Below are 22,499 nucleotides of genomic sequence, written 5' to 3'. Positions count from 1 at the left end.
TTTTAAATTTTTAATTTCGATTACCTTTTCTTCAACAGAATAACTCCATACAAACAAAAGAAAAACATTTTCTGAAAATCAAAAAATTTGTTCAGCTCCCTAAATGCTTTGTGTGTCGTCCTTGGGCTAGGAGTTTTCCTGTCACTTTGCTTGTCAAATCCACAGTTGTAAATGCAAGAGATTTACCTTCCTTTAGCACCTTAGCAGTTATGATAACATCCTCTCCCAATTTAGCTGCATTCATGTATCTAAAAAGAGTAAAGTACAAGTCACACAATAATACATTTCCAGCTATCAAGAAAACTAAAATAGTTATTGGATATTAATGTTAATTTTAAAAAAGTTAAAAATAAATCCTTTTGTACAATTTCGTCCAACATTAATCCCCACTCTTGCTCTTTTCTAGATGGTAAACCAGTGTAATCTTACTAGGAAATATCTGAAACAAGGCTGCATGTTTGTGTTTGCTTGATCCACCTGTTTCACCTGATCATCATGAAAGTGGCAATACCACACACAATAGTAGGTGGATTAAAAGGGTTGCTTTTCAGACTGGAGGCCTGAGACCAGCAGTGGGCCACAAGGATTGGTGTGGGCTCCACTGCTTTTTGTCATTTATGTAAATGATTTGGAAGTGAATTTAGGGAATATGGTTGATAGGTTTGCAGATGACACCAAAATTGGAGGTGTAGTGGACAGCAAAGGTTGTCTCAGTACAATAGGACCTTGATTAGATGGGCAAATAGGCTGAGAAGTGGCAGATGTTGTTTAAATTAGGTAATTATGAGGTGGTGCATTTGGTAAGGCAAATCAGAACAGGACTTATACGTTTAATTGTAAGGTCCTGGAGAGTGTTGCTTAACAAGGAGACCTAGGGGGTACAGGTACATAGTTCTTTGAAAGTGAAGTCATATTTAGACAGGGTAGTGAAGGCGGCGTTTGGTATGCTTGCCTTTATTGGTCAGTGCATTGAGTACAGGAATGGGGAGGTTGTGTTGTGGCTGTAAAAAATATTGGTTAGGCCACTATTGGAACACTGCATGCATTGTTGGTCTCCCTGCTATAGCAAGGATGTTGTGAAAGTTGAAAGCGTTCAGAAAAGATTTACAAGGATGTTGCCAGGATAAGAGAGTTTGACCTATAGGGAGAGGCTGAATAGACTGGGGCTATTTTCCCTGGAGCATAGGAGGTTGAGGGATAACCATATGGAAGTTTATAACATCATGAAGGGCATGAATAGGGTGAATAGCCAAGGTCTTTTCCCCAGAGTGGGGGAGTCCAAAACTAGAGGGCATAGGTTTAAGGTGATAGGGGAAAGGTTTAAAAGGGACCCAGGGGCAACGTTTTCAAGAGGGTGGTGCGAGTATGAAATGTGCTGCTGCAATTATAACATTTTAAAGGCATCTGGATGGGTACATGAATAGGATTAGAGGGATGTAAGTCAATTATTGGCAAATGGGACTGGATTGATTTAGGATATCTGGTCGGCATGGATAAGTTGGATTGAAGGGTCTGTTCCCATGCTGTGCATCTCCCTGACTCTATAATTGGTTATACCCATGATTCTCACCCATTGTGCATTTCACCTTAATCTCAAACCTTAAGAAGGTGGGTTCAAGTCCTACTGCAAAGACTTCAGGACATTATCTAAGCTGACGTGCTCAATACAAGACAAGGAATATTACCGTCAGTTTTTGAATGAAACATTCAACCAAAGCCCCATTTGCCCATTCAAATGTATATGATAGATCCCAGGCTGCTATAAGGCAGGCAAGTCATTGAAGAGTGTTTGGCCAGACAAATGCTATCACTCAATCAGCAATATATTTAACCATCTCATTGCTATTTGTGGAAAATTGTTGTGTGCAAATTGGCTGCTGGTTTTATTACATTAAATTAGTGTTGGGATTAATTAGAGAGCTCTTCTAAGACCCCTGAAAAATGTATCAATTGACTTTCTCTTCCTTCTATGTAATGTGACCACTGTCTTTTTAAAGGTTTAATCATGAGTAATGAATAAACATACATTTTTAAATGTCCTTGCATCATTAATATATTTTACATTTGTTAAAAATCCTGTATTTAAAATGGGGGTTAGTTAACTCCAGTGGTTAAAATGTGGTGCAGAGTAATGCCCTTGGCATAGTAAGTGGTCATTAATCGAGATCCACCTGCCTATTTTGCACCATGTAGAATGGTATCCTTCAGGCAATATACTTAATTCTCCGTCTACGTCTAGCAGAGATTGATCCCTACAATCCCTCATGGACAATGGCTATATAAATTACTGCCACAGAATTTACTTGCTGTGCAACAAGGCTTCAATACTGCTACTATATTATCAATACAGCTAAATTACCAAGTTTTGAAAATTGCACTCACGTTATATTCATGTCTACACTAACTCCTGGTAGCGCTCGCTCTGTATTAAGTAAGGCTGTTGTTGATACTACATCTACAAGAGTTGCAGTTAGCCCTCCGTGCAGTGTGCCTGCTCGGTTCACATGTTCCTGTTCCACCTTCATTTCGCAAACTATTTTCCCAGGACAAGCTGAAACCACAGTCATCTAGAAAACACACAATCGTAGTTTCATTAAAATTAGTTAATTTGTTAAACAAGAAGTATTATTCGTTAGGGATTTTGACCTTCTCAGATGGTCACTAAAGATCCTTTAGCATTATTTGAACAATCTCTGAGAGACCTTGCTGTGCATAAATTGACTGTCTTGTGTCCAACAAGACAATAACTACACTTCAAAGCTACTTCATTGGTTATAAGTTAATTGAAAGACAATAAAGAAGTGTGTTTTTCTTTATCTCACTGAAAGACAGATATACAGTAAGTATGATACTTTAAGTCATGTTCTTTCTCTGGAAATGACCTAAGAATGTAATGTCAATAACAATTTATGTTTATACAGTTCCTTTTAACATATTAAAATACCCAGGGCATTTAATGGGAGAATTATAAAATTGAACCACAAAAGAGATGCAAGCTCTTTAAAAGGAGGTAGATTTTATGGTGTGTCTTAAAGGAGAAGAGAGAGATATAGAGTGGTGGCATGGTTTAGGGAGGTAATTCCAAACCTTTGGACATTGGTAGCTGAAACCACAACCAGCATTGATGGAATGATTATGATCAGGAATGCTGAAGAAGCCAGAATTAGAGAAGCACTGATATCTTGGAAGGTTGTGAGGCTGGAGGAGATTATAAAGCATACATAGTAGTGAGGCCATGGAAGAATTTGAAAACAAGGATGAGAATTGTGAAATCAAGGCATTGCTTAACCAGGAGCCAATATACATCAGCATGTATGGAGTGATGGCTCATCGGGACCTGGTGCAAGTTAGGATGGCAACATTTTGGATGAGCTTTCAGAAATAGATGGTAAAACTTTGAATAATCACAAGTCACCCTGAATTCCAGATGGAGTTATAAATCAAAGGGACGAGATTTGTACAATTTTAAAAGTTCAACAGTGATTTGAAGCTTAACTTATAACCTTCAGTTTTTTTTTTACAATTTATGGTTTTGGTTTTATGTCTAGGTTTCTTTGGCTTGTTTACGCATCCAGTTTTAGGACTTCATTTATTCCAATGCTGATGGCTATTAATAATGTTACCTTTTAAACAAGATCCATTAATCAGTAAAAGGTGACACCATATGCAGGAGTGATTTTGCCATCAAGACAGTATCTGGTTTCAGAATCTCCACAATGCAGTGGCCAACACAGCAAACTGCATCAACAGACATTATTCCAAAGCACCAACAAGAGACAAGTTTGTCCTTCCAGAATTGTTTTGTTCAACGATCCAAAAAAGTGCTCATCCAACTGAATCAAAGACCTATGGTTGTAATCCTATTAGCTCTTGCAGATGGAAAGATACCAATCAATGTACAAATGCAGCAACTTCATGAATCCCATGGGAAAGTAAGGAAAGATGTCATTTTTCAAACACCCAATGGTGGTATGGCACAAATTTTCCAGCAACTTATTCACAATCCTTCTCTGCTTCAAATCCAATTTTCACATAAATATTGCCATGTAACATGAGTTTTCAGCCAATTTCAGCTGATAGGTGGTATATGTTTTGGGTTGCACCTGAACTGGAGGGGTACCAATATCCTGGAAGGGAGGTTTGATAGTGCCACTCAGGAGGGAAACTAGTGCGGCAGGGAGTGGGAACCAAAGCAACAGGTATACAAATTGGGGAAGAGCTTGAGACTAAGGCAAATATAGCCAAGAGGAAGAGCAGTCAGGGAGAGGTTGCTGAGCTCATTGGAACTGGAGGCTTGGACTGTAATTACTTCAATGCAAGAAGTATAACAGGTAAGATGTATGGACTTTGAACCTGGATTAATGCATGTAATTATGATGTTGTTGTTATCATGGAAACCTGGATGAAAGAGGGACAAGATTGGCAGCTAAACGTTCCAGGATATCAATGTTTTAGACAAGACAGGGGAGGAGGCAAAAGAGGTGAGGGAGTTGCATTACTTGTTAGGGAGCATATCACAGCTGTATTGAGGGTGTACACCCTGACGAGATCTTGCAGTGAGGCATTACAGGTAAAACTCAGGAATAGGAAGGGTGCAATCACACTCCTGGGATTACAGTTGACACTTCCAGTAGGAGCTAAAGGAAGAGATATGTAGTCAGATTCTGGAAAGATGTGCCTGGATTTGGTCTAAATATCCAATTCCCTCTGCCAATAGTCAAGCCTCCAATCATCCCAGTGTGGCTTCAGCCTCCCTCATGGACAGTGCCAGTTTCAATTCCTCCACCATCTGCTTCATCTCGGCCAGGCGCCTTTCAACCTCATCTGTCATGACTTGATGCTTGAACTGTGGAAATCTGGCCACTACATCAGAAATGTAATGTTAGATTTGAACTCACAGAAGGCCCCAAAGAACACGAAGCTACCCTCGTTATTTCAGGCCATTGCAAATATGAAATGATTGTGGCTAAATGGGGAAGTATTACATGGATGGGACCTTTCTGGTTTACACTGGGTTGAGGAATTCTTTGTTCTGGATTAGTGGTGCTGGAAGAGCACAGCAGTTCAGGCAGCATCCAAGGAGCAGCGAAATCAACGTTTCGGGCAAAAGCCCTTCATCAGGAATAAAGGCAGTGAGCCTGAAGCGTGGAGAGATAAGCTAGAGGAGGGTGGAGGTGGGGGTGGGGAGAGAGTAGCATAGAGTACAATGGGTGAGTGGGGGAGAAGATGAAGGTGATAGGTCAAGGAGGAGAGGGTGGAGTGGATAGGTCGAAAAGGAGATAGGCAGGTCGGACAAGTCCGGACAAGTCAAGGAGACGGTGCTGAGCTGGAAGTTTAAAATAAGGATGAGGTGGGGGAAGGGGAAATGAGGAAGCTGTTGAAGTCCACATTGATGCCCTGGGGTTGAAGTGTTCCGAGGCGGAAGATGAGGCGTTCTTCCTCCAGGCGTCTGGTGGTGAGGGAGCGGCGGTGAAGGAGGCCCAGGACCTCCATGTCCTCGGCAGAGTGGGAGGGGGAGTTGAAATGTTGGGCCACGGGGCAGTTTGGTTGATTGGTGCGGGTGTCTTGGAGATGTTCCCTAAAGCGCTCTGCTAGGAGGCGCCCAGTCTCCCCAATGTAGAGACCACCGCATCGGGAGCAATGGATACAATATTGGTGGATGTGCAGGTAAAACTTTGATGGATGTGGAAGGCTCCTTTAGGGCCTTGGATGGAGGTGAGGGAGGTGGTGTTGGTGCAGGTTTTGCAATTCATGCGGTGGCAGGGGAAGGTGGGTTGTATGGGGGTGTGGACCTGACCAGGTAGTCATGGAGGGAACGGTCTTTGCGAAAGGGGGAAAGGGGTGGGAAGGGAAATATATCCCTGGTGGTTGGGTCTGTTTGGAGGTGGCGGAAATGTCGGCGGATGATTTGGTTTATGCGAAGGTTGGTAGGGTGGAAGGTGAGCACCAGGGGCGTTCTGTCCTTGTTACAGTTGGAGGGGTGGGGTCTGAGGGTGGAGGTACAGGATGTGGATAAGATGCATCGGAGGGCATCTTGAACCATGTGGGAAGGGAAATTGCAGTCTCTAAAGAAGGAGGCCATCTGGTGTGTTCTGTGGTGGAACTGGTCCTCCTGGGAGCAGATACGGCAGAGGCGGAGGAGGAATTGGGAATACGGGATGGCATTTTTGCAGGAGGTAGGGTAGGAAGAGGTGTAATCTAGGTAGCTGTGGGACTCAGTGGGTTTGTAAAAAATGTCAGTGTCAAGTTGGTCGTCACTAATGGAGATGGAGAGGTCCAGGAAGGGGAGGGAGGTGTCAGAGATGGTCCAGGTAAATTTAAGGTCAGGGTGGAATGTGTTGGTGAAGTTGATGAATTGCTCTTCATCCCCCTCCGTCCACGCATCAATGAATTTAATACACGCCGTGACATCGAACACTTCTTCCGTCGCCTCCGCCTCCGAGCTTACTTTCACAATCAGGACTCCCGCCCACCTTCCGAGGACCCCTTCGCCCACCTCCAACACACTGCATCCACCTGGACACCCCGCGCTGGCCTATTACCCACCCTCAACCTCTTCATTTCCAACTGCCGCCGGGACATTAACCATCTCAACCTGTCGTCCCCCCTCCCCCACTCCAATCTCTCATCCGCACAACGCGCAGCCCTCCAATCCCAACCTCACCATCAAGCCAGCGGATAAAGGGGGCGCAGTGATAGTCTGGCGCACTGACCTCTACACCGCTGAAGCCAAACGCCAACTCGAGGACACCTCTTCCTACTGCCCCCTCGACCATGACCCCACCCCCCATCACCAAACCATCATCTCTCAGACCATACAGAACCTCATCACCTCAGGAGATCTCCCACCCACAGCTTCCAACCTCATAGTCCGGGAACCCCGCACTGCCCGGTTCTACCTCCTTCCCAAGATCCACAAGCCTGACCACCCTGGCCGACCCATTGTCTCAGCATGCTCCTGCCCCACTGAACTCATCTCTACCTAACTCGACACTGTCCTATCCCCCCTAGTCCAGAAACTCCCCACATACGTTCGCGACACCACCCACTCCCTCCACCTCCTCCAAGACTTCCATTTCCCCAGCCCCCAACGCCTCATCTTCACCATGGATATCCAAACCCTCTACACCTCCATCCGCCATGACCACGGCCTCCAAGCCCTCCGTTTTTACCTCTCCAGACGTCCCCAACAGTACCCTTCCACTGACACTCTCATTCGTTTGGCCGAACTGGTCCTCACCCTTAACAATTTCTCCTTTGAATCCTCCCACTTCATCCAGACCAAAGGTGTAGCCATGGGCACACGTATGGGCCCCAGCTATGCCTGTCTCTTTGTTGGCTATGTAGAACAGATGATCTTCCGTAATTACACCGGCACCACTCCCCACCTCTTCCTCCGCTACATTGATGACTGCATTGGCGCCACCTCGTGCTCCCGCGAGGAGGTTGAGCAATTCATCAACTTCACCAACACATTCCACCCTGACCTTAAATTTACCTGGACCATCTCTGACACCTCGCTCCCCTTCCTGGACCTCTCCATCTCCATTAGTGACGACCGACTTGACACTGACATTTTTTACAAACCCACCGACTCCCACAGCTACCTGGATTACGCCTCTTCCCACCCTACCTCTTGCAAAAATGCCATCCCGTATTCCCAATTTCTCCGCCTCCGCCGTATCTGCTTCCAGTTCCACCATAGAACACACCAGATGGCCTCCTTCTTTAGAGACCGCAATTTCCCTTCCCACATGGTTAAAGATGCCCTCCAACGCATCTCGTCCACATCCCACACCTCCGCCCTCAGACCCCACCCCTCCAACCGTAACAAGGACAGAACGCCCCTGGTGCTCACCTTCCACCCTACAAACCTTCGCATCAACCAAATCATCCGCCGACATTTCCGCCACCTCCAAAAAGACCCCACCACCAGGGATATATTTCCCTCCCCACCCCTTTCCGCCTTCTGCAAAGACTGTTCCCTCCGTGACTACCTGGTCAGGTCCACACCCCCCTACGACCCACCCTCCCATCCTGGCATTTTCCCCTGCCACCGCAGGAACTGTAAAACCTGTGCCCACACCTCCTCCCTCACCTCTATCCAAGGCCCTAAAGGAGCCTTCCACATCCATCAAAGTTTTACCTGCACATCCACTAATATCATTTATTGTATCCGTTGCTCCTGATGTGGTCTCCTCTACATTGGGGAGACTGGGCGCCTCCTAGCAGAGTGCTTTAGGGAACATCTCCGAGACACCCGCGCCAATCAACCAAACAACCCCGTGGCCCAACATTTCAACTCCCCCTCCCACTCTGCCGAGGACATGGAGGTCCTGGGCCTCCTTCACCGCCGCTCCCTCACCACCAGACGCCTGGAGGAAGAACGCCTCATCTTCCACCTCGGAACACTTCAACTCCAAGGCATCAATGTGGACTTCAACAGCTTCCTCATTTCCCCTTCCCCCACCTCATCCTTATTTTAAACTTCCAGCTCAGCCCTGTCTCCTTGACTTGTCTGACCTGCCTATCTCCTTTTCCACCTATCCACTCCACCCTCTCCTCCTTGACCTATCACCTTCATCTCCTTCCCCACTCACCCATTGTATTCTATGCTACTCTCTCTCCACCCCCACCCTCCTCTAGCTTATCGCTCCACGCTTCAGGCTCACTGCCTTTATTCCTGCTGAAGAGCTTTTGCCCGAAACGTCGATTTCGCTGCTCCTTGGATGCTGCCTGAACTGCTGTGCTCTTCCAGAATCTGGTTTCCAGCATCTGCAGTCATTGTTTTTAACCACCCTGAGGAATTCTTTGACTGCTCCTTCCTCCCGTTAGTTCTCCTTCCCTCAAATATCTGCTTTTCTTCTCCAGAGGATTTATTTAAACTGCTCTGCCCAGCCATTGCCACCTGCTGTTGGAATTTCCATTATACTGTATACTCATTCATTATTATGTCCCTACGCTGTGGCTGCTCAAAGTCAATTCTGATAAAAGGTTACAGATCTGAAAGACCAACTCTGCTTTTCTCTCTGCATTTCATTTTTTTTTTGTTCTTATTTTTATTGCTATTCAAACCTAGTGACCTTGCAGCCACCAGGAAGAGATTCCTGTTCCCAAAGGTAAAAGGTCATTATGTTCCCTAATGCATAAACATTGCGATAGCTTTTAAAAGTGATGTTTGCACTACCTTTCAGTGCTGGGGAACAGGTTTTTATTAAATACCCCACCGCATAAAAAACAGACCGTGAACGTAAAGAAACTGCATCCGTGTAAATGTTTCAGACATTATGTAGTAAAACCTTGATCATTTCTCCCCAAATCCTGTCAATGCAGACTGCTCGCAACTCCAACAATTTTCGATCAAACAGTGTGAGGGGGGGGGGGGGGGGGAGGACTAAATCGTGGCGTCCTGGGTCAGATCTTTATAGATAGGGTTAGGTGAGGGCGATTACTGTTCGCTTACAAAATACCCCAGCTCAGACTCTTGCTTTGACAGACTCCCAAGGCTGTCAAGTAGATAACTACCTTATTCAAAACCCGATCGAAGCCACTTCCTCCGGTCAAACCCTGGACGACCTGCCTTAGAGTGTTCAAGGACGAGGCCGTCATGGTTTCAAACCTCTTCCCAGTTGAAGTGACAGCTTCACTGAGCAAAGGGAAGTGTTACAGCGAGGCCTTTATTGACAGCAGCTGGTTGAGCAGCTCCTCCCCTCCATCCAATCTCACACAGCACCAGCACCAAAACCTTCCTCAGCTCATGATGGGCTTGAGTACTCTCTCTGCTCACATTTCGGTCCTTGCTGCACTTTCGTTTTTGGACTTTCACAGATTCTCTCGCTTTACACAGATTCCAAAGCAATTTTTAAATCTTGCATATTAATTTAAATATATCCATTTCTATTTTTAAAAAAGAGTAACAGTTTTCTTGTCCCATAAAATTTTTGAATCGTCTGTTTTGTATTGCTACCTGCAATTTCACCAGTCACCAGAGAAACGTAAATAGAAACCCTATTGTCCTAATTTTTCCAGACAATCCCCAACTGAGATGGATGTGAGTGCCCTATTCATGAACCTCATTACAATAAATGCACTAACCCAGTGCTTCCTAAACGTTTCACCATTGTTGCCTCATTTTAAGGATTGAAAATAGATAAGCCTTGGGAGGGCCAGGTAGTGAGAGGGGAATGAGAAGACACAGGAGGGCAGGCAGAGAAGACTTCAGCCATTCCCACATGGGTCCCATTCCTCACTTTGGGAAGTACTGCCCTAACTGATCCACATGGGCGCAAGTCGGGAGATATGTGACTTTCAACTGGCCTGGGGTGATTTAATAAAGAGGGTAGAGTGTGTTCCAACGGGTGATCAGGGTGTTGAACTCCTGTTTTTGAGTAGTAGAAAGGGCAGACTCAACCAGGGGCTTTATCATATGTAGAGGTAGTACTCAGTTAACACAGCTCAACATCCGTAGCCCAACCTCCATTGATTTCCCGACAGTCCATAGATTGTGTACAATTTTCCTGTGAAGTTTGGTCAAAGAAAGAATCTTGTTGACTCTTAATTTCACCCTGAAAGATCTAACAAGCCATTCAGTTGTACCAAACTAACTACAGAAAAGTCTTAAAAAGGAATAAAATAAAAGAAACATAATACAAAATAAAAAACTGCAGATGCTGGAAATCTGAAACAAAAATAGAAATTATTGGAGAGGGTCACTGGACTCAAATGGAAAGAAACACCAGGCATTGACCGAAGCACTGGAAGTGACAGGAATGGACAACCCAGTAGCCACTGCAAAGTCCTCCTCAACAACATTTGGAGCTTGTGCCATAACTGGGAGAGCTATCCCACAGGCTGGTTCTGGCAGCATCCTAACATAGACATATGTACCAAATCATAACTTACAGCCCAGGTTCAGGCATCTCCTTCACCACCTCTGAGTAGGTCATGTGCTACTGGCAAGACAAACCAACATGTATGGCTGCATAGTGAGTTTCCTTGGGAGTCCACAACATGGCTTCTAGATCCTATGAAGTAGAAATAGAAACATGGGAGCAATATTTAGTCCAATTCAGTCTCTTGAACCTGCTCTGCCATTCTAGATCATGGTAGATCATTCAACTCAGTAGGCGAACGTGAGGACTGCAGATGCTGGAGATCAAAGTCAAGATTAGAGTGGTGCTCAAAAAGCACAGCAGATCAGACAGCACTTGAGGAGCAGGAAAATTGATGTCTCGGGCAAAAGCCCATTCCTGATGAAGGGCTTTTGCCCAAGAAATAGATTTTCCTGCACCTCAAATGCTGCCTGACCAGCTGTGCTTTTCCAGCATCACTCTGATCTTGACTCACTCAACTCAGTATCCTGCTTAGTCTACTGTTTAGTCCAGCGAAATATCCTTTCTGCAGTCATCTTGTCAATCCTTAGAAGAATTTTGTAAATTTCAATGTAATTACTTCTCATTTTTCAGATCCCTGAAATATACACACCCAGTCTCTTCCTCATAGGAGAGGCCTGCCATCCCAGGAATTAGTTGGGTGAACTTCTATTGCACTCCAATGACAAGCATATTTCTCCTTAGGTCAGGAAAGCGATACTGCACAAGATGCTCTCGATGCAGTCTCACCAATGTTCTATGCAGTGAAAACACCAATATATTTACACCTGTATTGAAAGCTTATTATGATAAAGGCCAACATACAAGTTGGCTTTCTAGTTGTTTGTTGTACCTGCATCAGGTGGGCAAAGAAACCTCACGCTGAGTAATTTCTACTGCTGTCGCTCAGCTGATGAATCTATACTCCTTCATGGTGAATGCCACATGGAAGAATCATTGAAGATGACAAGGGCATAGGGTATATTCTAGATGTGAAACTTCAAATGTCCATCATCAAGCATGCCTTGGTAGCAGTGGTACTGATTGAGCTGGCCATGGCCTGAGGGATTTATTTCCTAGACTGGGTCTGTGGCAGGTAGTGAGGGAACCAACCAGTAAGAAAATTGTACTTAGGAACATAGAACCATAGAATAAAGGAGCAGTACGATCATGGTTGACCATTCAGCACAGTATCCTGTTCCTGCTTTCTCTTCATACCCTTTGGTCACTTTAGCCCTAAGAAATATATTTGTCTCCTTATTAAAATTTTGACTTCCCTGTTGTAAATGCATCTATCCATGGCAGTACTGGTAGGAATGATGGCCATACAGTTTTGTGAAGACTCAGTCCCAACTTCAAACTGCCAATATTCTATAGTTACCACCATACTAAATAGGATTGATTCAGAACAGAACCAGCAATTCCAAACTGCACATCGCGAGGCACTGTGGCTCGTCAAAAGCAGCAGAACTGTTTTCAACACCAATCTGTGACTTTATGACCTGGCATATCCCCCACTCTACCATTACCATCAAGCTAGATGATCAAGTGTAGTTCAATGAGGAATGCAGGGGAGTTTCCCCTGTACCGAAAAAATGAGGTGTTTATCTACCAAAAATACATAATAGACCACTCGTGTTCCAAACAGAGGAATGACAAATTACAGGCAGAGATAAATAATCCAACAACAAAAGGATTAGATCAGAACTCTGCAGTCTTGCCACATCCATGTCAATAGTTGTTAAACAACAAACCTGGTACTGAGATTCCAAACATTCCCATCCTCAATGATGCATCAGTGTAAAAGACAAACTTGAAGCATCTTCAGCCAGAAGTTCCAAGTGGATGATCCATTTCAACCTCCTCCTGAGGTATCACAACATCACAGACACCAGTGTATAGCTATGACTCACTCAATGTACTGTCAAGAAATGTTTGAAGGCACTCGATGTTGAAAAAGCTGTGGATTCTGACAACATTTCAGCAGAGGTACTGATCACTTGACCTCCAAAACTACCCACAATGCTGACTTGTGTTTCAAGTGATTACACGACTTCAAAATATGCAGTTAATCGAGTGTGGCATCATGGAACCCTAGCAAAGTTGAAGTGAATGGGAATCGGGAGAAATCTCTCATTGTTTGGAGTCATATTTTGCACAAATGGAGATGGTTGTGGCTGTTGAAAACTGATCACCACAGCCTCAGGACATCACTGCAGATGTTTCTCATGGTAATATCTGAAGCCTAACCAGCTTAGCTGCCTCGTCAGTGACCCACTTTCAAATATCAAGTCGGAAGTGGGGATGTCTGCTGATGATTACATAACGTTCAGTGCCAGTCAGGACTCCTCAGATTCTGAAGAAGTTGATGTCAATATGCAGAAAGACCTGGAAATATTTACAGCTTGAGCTAATTAGTGGTACAGAACATTTGTATCACAAATAATCAACAATGATCATTTCCGAGAAAAAGACTCTTAACCATCTCTCATTTATATTCAATAACATTACCTTGCTGAATTTCCCCACTATCAACATTCTGGGTATTAATATTGACCTGAAATTTACAGTGGCTATAAGAGGATGGGTAGGAGGTTGGGGATTCGATAGTGATAAATTCACCTCCTGCCTCCTTGAAGTCTGTCTACCATCCACAAAGCAGCGTGTTGGAATACTCCCCATTTGCTTTCATCACTATGACCCAACAAACACTCAAGATGTTTGACACCATACAGGCTGAAGTGGCCCACTTGATTGACACTCCATCCACCATTTTAAACATTCAGTCCCTCCACCATAATGCATTGTAACAATAGTTTTTACAAGTTGTACTACAGCCAATAGCCAAGATATTTGGAAAGTACCTTTCACACCCACTCCACTAATCAGAAACTGTTTTCCTCCTACATTTTCTACTGATAGGCTCACCAATGAGAAATAACCTTGCATTGGAAAGGGGTAAAGTGTCCATAGTCCTACTGGATAATAAGGCTGCTCTCTCTTAATAGAAGACAATTGAATACAAAAGCAGGGAGATATGCTTCAGTTATATAGTGCACTAGTTAGATCACATCTGAAGTAAAGTGTACAGTATTACAAATGCATTGGAAGCAGTTCAAAGGAGGTTTACCAGTTTAATACATGGAATGTATGAGGAGAGGTTGGACAGGTTTTGGTTACATCTGCTAGAGTTTTGAAGAATAACAAGTAAGGTGGTGAAGGATCTTGGCAGGATGGATGTGGAGAATATGTTTCCTCTTATGGGGCAATCTAAAACTAGGGATCACTGTTGTTTACACAAATCGTTCCAGAGATGAGATACTTCAGTTTGGAAGAAAGACTATATAAGGTAATATCAGGATAAAAGGAACAACTGAATATAAATAAAGTGCTCCTTATCCACTCTCTTAAGGTCCCTTATGATTTTGAAATTTTTTTATCAAATCTCCTCTTGGCCTTCTCTTTTCCAAAGAAAACACTCCCAATTTGAATAATCTTTCAAATTGTAACCATAACCTGTCCAACCTGTCCTCATAAGACAAATCATACATTCCATGTATTAAACAGGTAAACCTCCTTTGAACTGCTTCCAATGCATTTACAATGTTGTACACTTTACTCCAGACATGATCTCACAAGGGCACTATACAAATGAAGGATAACTCCCCCCCCTTTGAATTTAATTGTCTTCTAATATGAGAGAGCAGCCTTATGGTCCAGTAGGACTATGGTGACTTTACCCTTTTGTCTCCAATCCCGATTTCATTTTTCATTAATGAGCCCATCAGCAGAAAATGCAGGAGGGAAACAGCTTCCGATTGTTGGAGCAGAATTGGAAGGTGCTGACTATCGGTTGTACTACAGCTTGTGGATGATAAAACTATTATTACAATGCATTGTGGTGAAGGGACTGAATGTGTACAGTAGTGGATAGAGCATCTATCAAGTGGGCCACTTCAGCCTAGATGGTGTTAAATGTCTTCAGTGCTATTTGGGTCAGAGCGATCAAGACAATTTGGGAATATTACATCACGCTCCTGCTTTGCGGTTGGTGGACAGACTTTGAGGAGACAGGAGGTGAATTACTCACCATCGAATCCCCAACCTCCTGCCTATCTTCTTTTCGGTACAGTAAGTTTCAGGTCAATAGTAATGCCCAGAATGTTGATAGTGGGGAATTCAGCAAGGTAATGTTATTGGATATAAATGAAAGATGATTAACAGTCCTTTTTTGGGAAATGGTCATTGCTGATCATTTGTGATGCAAATATTATTTACCACTTATTAGCCCAAGCTGTAACATAGAACATCGAACAGCTCTATAGAACATGGCCAGTCTGACAACTGTCTTGTAAATTCTTCCTTTCAATTTTGGCAATACTTTTCTATTACCTAACATGCATCACACTTTTTCCAATTACTCCATTGCTTTTGTTCCGCTATAAGTGTTGCAGTGTCAACTGCTATCAGCTTGTGGTTGAAGTAGTTAGCTGCCATCATCCCTTTCCTTATCTGAAACTAGGGATATAATTTGTTCATGGTGGTAAAGGAAAAATAGTAGAGAGTTTTATTGATAAAGGTCTCTTGTCCTAAGCAAGATGTAGTTTATTGCATGACAACAATCAGATATGAGTTATATTAATAACTTAGGTATTATTACTAAGGCTATTCTATGACTTATTGGAGACCAATAGCTTTAGGTTTTCAACCTCCAAAATCCTAAGATATTTTGCCATTTTCCCATTCAAATCCTTATGGTATCATCAAAATGGGTGGAGTTTAATGCAATATATAATATTAACACTTTCAGGTCTAATCCAATAATCTCTATTTCCATACTCTCATCCTCTGGCACCATTGATTCCAGGTATTTGATGTTGCTTACTTTGTCCAAGCCATCTATAATCATTACACCTTCACTTTGTCAGTTTGAGCCCAGGCAAAAGGATCAATCTATAAATTGGACTTTGTTCTGCTTATTTTCATACTTCCATCTCCCAGTGCTTTTCTCTAATTACTTTCATTATCATTCACATTTTCCAATATTACTAGAATTGAATATCCATGTGATTTAATGTGAGGATAATTTAAAATAACATGCTTATTCTGAGATGTTTGGATTATCTATTTCTTTCTTTTTGTCAGAGGAGAAATGAACGGAGAAAGGGAACAGAATTCCAACAATGTGTACAGGACAGCCATTTCCAGCAGCACCCTTAAGGCTTATAAGGGAGAGGAGTTATTAAATGTGGCTCTACATAATGGATTGGATAGGTAGATAAACCAAATGTGATAAGTATGATGACAGATTGTTTAGCTTTAACATTTAACTAGAAAATGATCAGCCTTTACAGAAACAGAAACTCCAAAATGGATTCAGGCATACTTTAAAAAGGAGTGAGCTAACTGAGGTGATATAGGAGATGTTTGTACATTGGAACAAAAACAACAATAGAATGCTTTAAATAAAGAGTTTGGAAAGGTACATGATCCTCCATTACGAGTTATGACAATTACAAGTAGTTTTCAGATAGGTGGATAAATAAAGATTTTAGAAGCCAACTAAATCTGTAAATAGGTCTTTAGGAATAATACTGAAAAGGGAGATCATGAGAAAATGAATAAATTAAGAGAGATAAGGTGAGAGTATGAAGAAAACAATTTCAAACATATCAACAAGAATTATAACATTTTTTTCAAAATATTAAAAGAGTAGGGAAGGAGGAAGTTACAAAGCCACAAGATATTATTTTTGCGTGTGGGTATTTACTGGAGAATAAGACATTAGTCACTGTAGTGGATTAGTGGTGCTGGAAGAGCACAGCAGTTCAGGCAGCATCCAATGAGCAGCGAAATCGACGTTTCGGGCAAAAGCCCGGAAGAGGGCTTTTGCCTGAAACGTTGATTTCGCTGCTCGTTGGATGCTGCCTGAACTGCTGTGCTCTTCCAGCACCATTAATCCAGTATTTGCTTTCCAGCATCTGCAGTCATTGTTTTTACCTCATTAGTCACTGTAGTGCCTATTTCTAAAATAGGAAGCAGAATTGTTATAGTTCAGTTAATGTAAAACCTATGCTTCGGGTATTTTTTGTTTTGAACTAATAGTAATGTTTCACTGTACAGTGACTTTGTCAAATTCAACAACCTAAAGTTTCAGTGGTGATGAAGTTGTCATCTACTGTTGTCATATGAACTGAAAAACCAATAGAAGGGTGCCAAGTAATAAGCCAAATTCCTGGACTTATAACTCTGAATTAGCTGAACCTGTGCAAGCTTGTTATACAATTGTGCCAACTAGTTGAAGTGCAATTATACTAATCTACAGCATGAAATCATGGAACTCAAACCAGCCGTTATTTGACATCAAGATCTCCCTGTGAAATGACATTCATACCCTATGAAAATGGCTAGCCTATGAGAAAGTTAAAAGTGTTGTCAAATGGCGAGAAAGTGAAGTTGATACTGCAGTAGAAAATTATGGCACCAAGTGAAAAGTGGCCATCGCTCAGGACTGGTAGATTCTAACATCAAGATTCTCACCATTCTGAAATACAAGATGAATATCTTGCAACAATTTGACCATCAGGCAATCTCTTCAGCAAGGAATAGATTAAGAAAGCCTAACCCTACCTTTAGAAAGCTTGGCTAACATGTTTCAAGATAGTCCAAGCACAGAACATTCCCATCTCCAGTCCAAGAAAGGGGGATCACCCTGGAAAAGAAGCTAGACCATAAAAAGTTCATTTGCAGTGATAGGTGGCTGGACTGATTCAAGTTAAGGCACAGTATTGTCTTTAGCAGAGTGAGCAGTGAGGGTCAGGCCATATAGCAGCAACAACAGATAATTGGTTGAAAAATTGACTCAATTATGTCTTGAGTGTGCATTGAGAGGCATTTTTAAAGAGAATGAAATCTGTCTGTTTAACTGTATTTTTCCTTGATTAAACATGTAACAATGTAAAGTGGAGCAAGGAATGTGTCACTAGCAGGGAACTGAGCCAACATGGATTGCAGAGAAAAGTTACCATTTCTTCTGAATAGGAAAATGCAAGAAAACACGTTACTTTACCAATGTTAGGACGCTACACATACAACTTGAGTTTAACAAAATGGCTTGGACAACCTCCAGCATCTTGGAGGAATGGATCAGGAAATTAGAAAAAATGTACAAATAGAAGAAAAGGAAGATTATCATCATTACAGACAACTGCCTGTGCACACTGACACCTCTGCTTCAAGAACAGTTAACTAACATTCTTACCTCTGAACACCATGACAAACTCCAACCAATGGATCAGGGAGTGAATAAAAAACCCACGACAGTTGGTGGCTAACCTCTCAGGTCACAAGGCCATTGTTAAGAAACAGAAGTACAACCCAATGTTCTTGCATGTTCATGATGAAGAAAGTAAGGAAAATGGTGGCTGTATCCACAAATACCAATTGCTTCCAACATACTATATTCAAACAGATTATGGCTGTGCAAGACACTGAGAATGAGAAGGAACAGGGTGAGGCACAAATATGAAAGACATGTTTTACTCCTGTGTTGATGACATGGCAGACTCGTTTAAAGACAGCACTCTAAACAGAAGAAGGTTACAGAATCTTTCAAGCGCTCATGCCCAAATTGTATTAATGTCTTTTACCATACAAGATCAGAAAGCTATGAGATATAAACAAGTCGGAAAAAAGATATTTTTCATATATATATACTGCTTCATTGCATATTCATTAGGCTTCTTTCACACAATGTATTTGTAGGCAAATCAGGTTAGATAGGGGACTTGTCAACCATCTTCAGGCTCTACTTAACACAAATTTATTGGATGGATCCCTGTGATTCAACTGATGATGACATCTCTTAAATAAAGAAATAATTAGAAGTACCACCATGGATTTCAAAAAATATTCCCATGCTTAAAAAAATTATAGGATTTTTTGAGGAGATAACAGCAGCTAGAGAAAGTGGCTGCTCAATATATATGAAGGACAGAAAAAGACTTTGACCAGGCATCATACAGTATATCATTAGGGAACATTAACGGGCACTAAATTCAAGAAGACCGTATGCGTTAATGAGACAGGAGGGAAAAGAGAATAAATAGTTTCTTGAATAATTGAACTTAAAGACTGCTAAAAGTATACAGGTGGAATCTTCCTATGCATTGAATGACATGGGCATTGGTCAGAAAGTTAGAAGTATTGCAGGAGATGGGTGGGTGAGGAGATTTGCAACATTGTGAGTAGAAAGTTCCATTTTCAAACAAAAGTGTAGAACTGCAAAAAGATTTTCGTCAATGAGCTGTGAGTATGCATTACCATCTCATTATGAGTTAATCTCGTCTCATTGGTATTTGGTTTCCCATTCTTCCAACTGCCAATATAAACTAGATGGCAACAATTTATGACATGAACATAAGATCAGTTAGCTGATTACTTCAGCTTGCCGTTTTCTCCTCCATTCCTCCATCTGGATACCAGTTACCAATGTCTCAGGCCACATTCATGACCAGTCACCACACATACAGACATTGGCATATAGAGTCATCGAGATGTACAGCACAGAAACAGATCCTTTGGTCCAACTCGTCCATCCTGACCAGACATCCTAACTTAATCTAACCCATTGCCAGCACTTGGCCCATATCCATCCAAAGCCTTCCTATTCATAAACCCATCCAGATGCCATTTAAATGTTGTAATTGTACAATTCTCCACCACTTACTCTGGCAGTTCATTCCATACATGCATCATCCTCTGCATGAAAAGGTTGCCCTTTAGGTCCCTTTTAAATCTTTCCCCTCCCACCCTAAACCTATGCCTTCGAGTTCTGGACTCCCCCACCCCAGGGAAAAGATCTTGTTGATTTACCCCATCCATGCCCCTCATGATTTTATAAAACTCTATAAGGTCATCCCTCAGCCTCCAACATTCCATGTAAAACAGCTCAAGTCTATTCAGTCTCTTCCTATAGCTCAAATCCTCCAAACATGGCAAAATCCTTGTAAATCATTTCTGAACCCTTTCAAGTTTCACAACATCCTTTCTTAGGAGGGAGACCAGAATTGCACAGAATGTTCCAAAAGTGGCCTATCTAATGTCCTATGCAGCTGCAACGTGACCTCCAAACTCCTGTACTCAATACTCTGACCAATAAAGGAAAGCATACCAACCGCCTTCTTCTCAATCCTATCTATCTGTGACTCCACTTTCAAGGAGCTATGAACTTGCACTCCAAAGCCTCTTTGTTCAGCAACACTCCCCATGACCTTACCATTAATTGTATAAGACATGCTCTGATTTGCCTTTCTGAAATGCAGCACCTCATATTTATCTAAATCCTCAACCCATTGGCCCATCTGATCAAATATGAAACTCACATCTCCGATCTTATAGTCCAAAATGTTAAGTGAGCAAAGATGGCAGACATCAGGGTAGACAAGCAGGAAGGTGGAAGAAGAGTCACAGCGAAACATTGACTTCTCCACCTCCTGAAGTTGCCTGATTGTTGTGTTCTTCCAGGCTCCTGCTTATCTACATACATTTCTGCAAATCAATGCTGCACAGTGTAGTGCACTGGTAACTTTCATTGGAATGCTGCACCCACCAGTTTGCACACAGGGACAGCTATCCATTACATGTCTTGATCCAGGCTGCTTCCCATTTATCCTCGTTTGCTCCCTTAGCACTCACTTACTTCATGCCTGCCTGGATGTTCACAGCTTCTTTGTCTTGACTTGCTTCGCCTTTTCATGCTTTGCCTCCTCAACTAGAGCATACATGCTCACAATACTTATATCTACCTTTTGAGCCACTCTGAGAGGCAGTTTTCATGGGCATGGCATGGATATTAGACAGCACCCTGCCCCCCTGCGTAATGGTCTCCCTTCCCAGCAGCTTGTTGAGCTTCTTATCATTCCACATGGCTTTCTGCAGGTATCTGGGAGTGATGTGGATCTGCTTCTTGTCTTGGGCTGCATTTCCAGGCAGCTTGAGGATTTCAGCCATCACATACTCGACCAGCACAGCCCAATAGACTGTGGTCTGGTGCCCACTCACTCAGCATAGTTGCCCTTTCTCAGGAACTTGTGAATGTGGCCCACTTGGGACAACCGGGATTTCACCTTGGAGCAAACTTTTCCTGTGGTCTTTCTCCTTCTAGACATGTCCACAATCTCACAAGCCTTTTCACAGTAAATGTCTTGACTCGCCTTTTAGTGCAGACACAATGTCAGGCAGCTTGTCATGGTTGTGCGCAGACATTAAACAAGAGGGTTGACATTTTGCTGTACAGTGTCATGTGACATCAACCTCACACCTGAACCACACACGTCAACCTCAAACACACTGCTTCAAACAGTTATGTCTCAAATCTGAGGAGAGTAGTCCTCAGACAAGTCAAGGGAGACACTCTTCAGTCAAGTGTTCTCAGCTCTATAAATCAAGCGCAGCTCATAATATCAGACATAGACTGCTGACCACTTGGGGCAGTCAGCGTCAGCACCTCCACAGTCTAGGGAGTAGACCATGGTCAGCCCTGTTGGTGCAGTGTAACCAGTTCAGGGAGTCATGGGAAGTAAGTCGGGAAGGTATATAGAAACCAGTCAGGGGACTAGTTAATCATCAGTCAAGACTGTACAACCAAGTTGGACAAGTGGGTCATGGTCAATCCTGGAGGTCCATCTGATAAAATTCAAGGTGGGTGCACTGTTATCGAAGGGAATGGGGGGCAATATGCTGGAATAACAACTGTGAAGGAAGGCACATCAATATATGAAGGACGGGTAGAAATAGGACATAGAGGGAAAGGGGTAATGCAGGAGTGGTGTTCATAGACAGTCAGCCCTACCCTCGCTTCAGTGGGAGCATAATGAACTGCCATATCTGGCATGATGACATGATATGCCTAGGACTCAGAGAGAGAAGCACAGTTAAACAGATGAGTTGAGTGAGAAAGGGAGCTAATCGCTTCATCACTTAAAAGAGACATACACTCCTTAGAAACACCCTTGGGATGTGTCTGTTCTGCCTTGCTGCTGGATCTTTCATTGCTGGTGTTCAGTTATCCAGTGAGCTGGCAGCTTCCATTCATCAGCTTTCATAATTGCAGAGTTGAAGGTACTTGAGTTACTGGTTTGTATGAGCAATGCATCTGCAGAGTAGCCTCTCTGATGTGAATGGCCTGTTATTATTCTGCAACAAAAAAAGTGCAGATGTTGGAATTCAAGGGAGATAAGCAGGAGGCTGGAAGAACACAACAATCCAGGCAGTATCAGGAGCTGAAGAAGTCAATGTTTCACTGTGACTCTTCTTCCAGCCTCCTGCTTATCTACCCTGATGTCTGCCATCTTTGCTCACTTAACATCTTGGACTATAAAACATTGTGTAGCACTACAAATGGCTAGGTTCTATACCTTCATTCTTGTAGCTGCAGCTAAACAAAACTGATAAAGAGAAGTGAACATACATTGACAAATGTGAAAATGTATTTTGAATGAAGGTTCTTACGTGCCACCTGTTTACACATTCTCCCTGTGGCTGCAAGGGTTTCACTGTGTGCTCCGATTTCCTCCCATAGTCCAAAGATATGCAGGTTAGGTGGATTGGCAATTCTGAATTACCCTG

At 42.8% G+C, this 22,499-nt stretch overlaps 1 protein-coding gene across 1 annotated transcript; it reads right to left on the bottom strand.

Annotated features, from left to right (window-relative positions):
- LOC140465137 (acyl-coenzyme A thioesterase 13-like) lies at positions 1-9,762 on the bottom strand. Its single transcript, XM_072561001.1, has 3 exons — positions 9,526-9,762; positions 2,383-2,567; positions 1-248 (listed from the first exon to the last, which is right to left on the bottom strand). The coding sequence occupies exons 1-3, from the start codon at positions 9,607-9,609 to the stop codon at positions 92-94; spliced, it is 426 nt and encodes a 141-aa protein (XP_072417102.1). The 5' UTR covers positions 9,610-9,762; the 3' UTR covers positions 1-91.
- Between the last annotated feature and the right edge of the window lie 12,737 nt (positions 9,763-22,499).

The sequence above is a fragment of the Chiloscyllium punctatum genome, chromosome 41, assembly GCF_047496795.1.
Source record: "Chiloscyllium punctatum isolate Juve2018m chromosome 41, sChiPun1.3, whole genome shotgun sequence".
Lineage (NCBI taxonomy): Eukaryota > Metazoa > Chordata > Chondrichthyes > Orectolobiformes > Hemiscylliidae > Chiloscyllium > Chiloscyllium punctatum.
The sequence above is the reverse complement of the archived record's forward strand: the minus strand, read 5'-3'. Positions and strand labels throughout refer to the sequence as shown.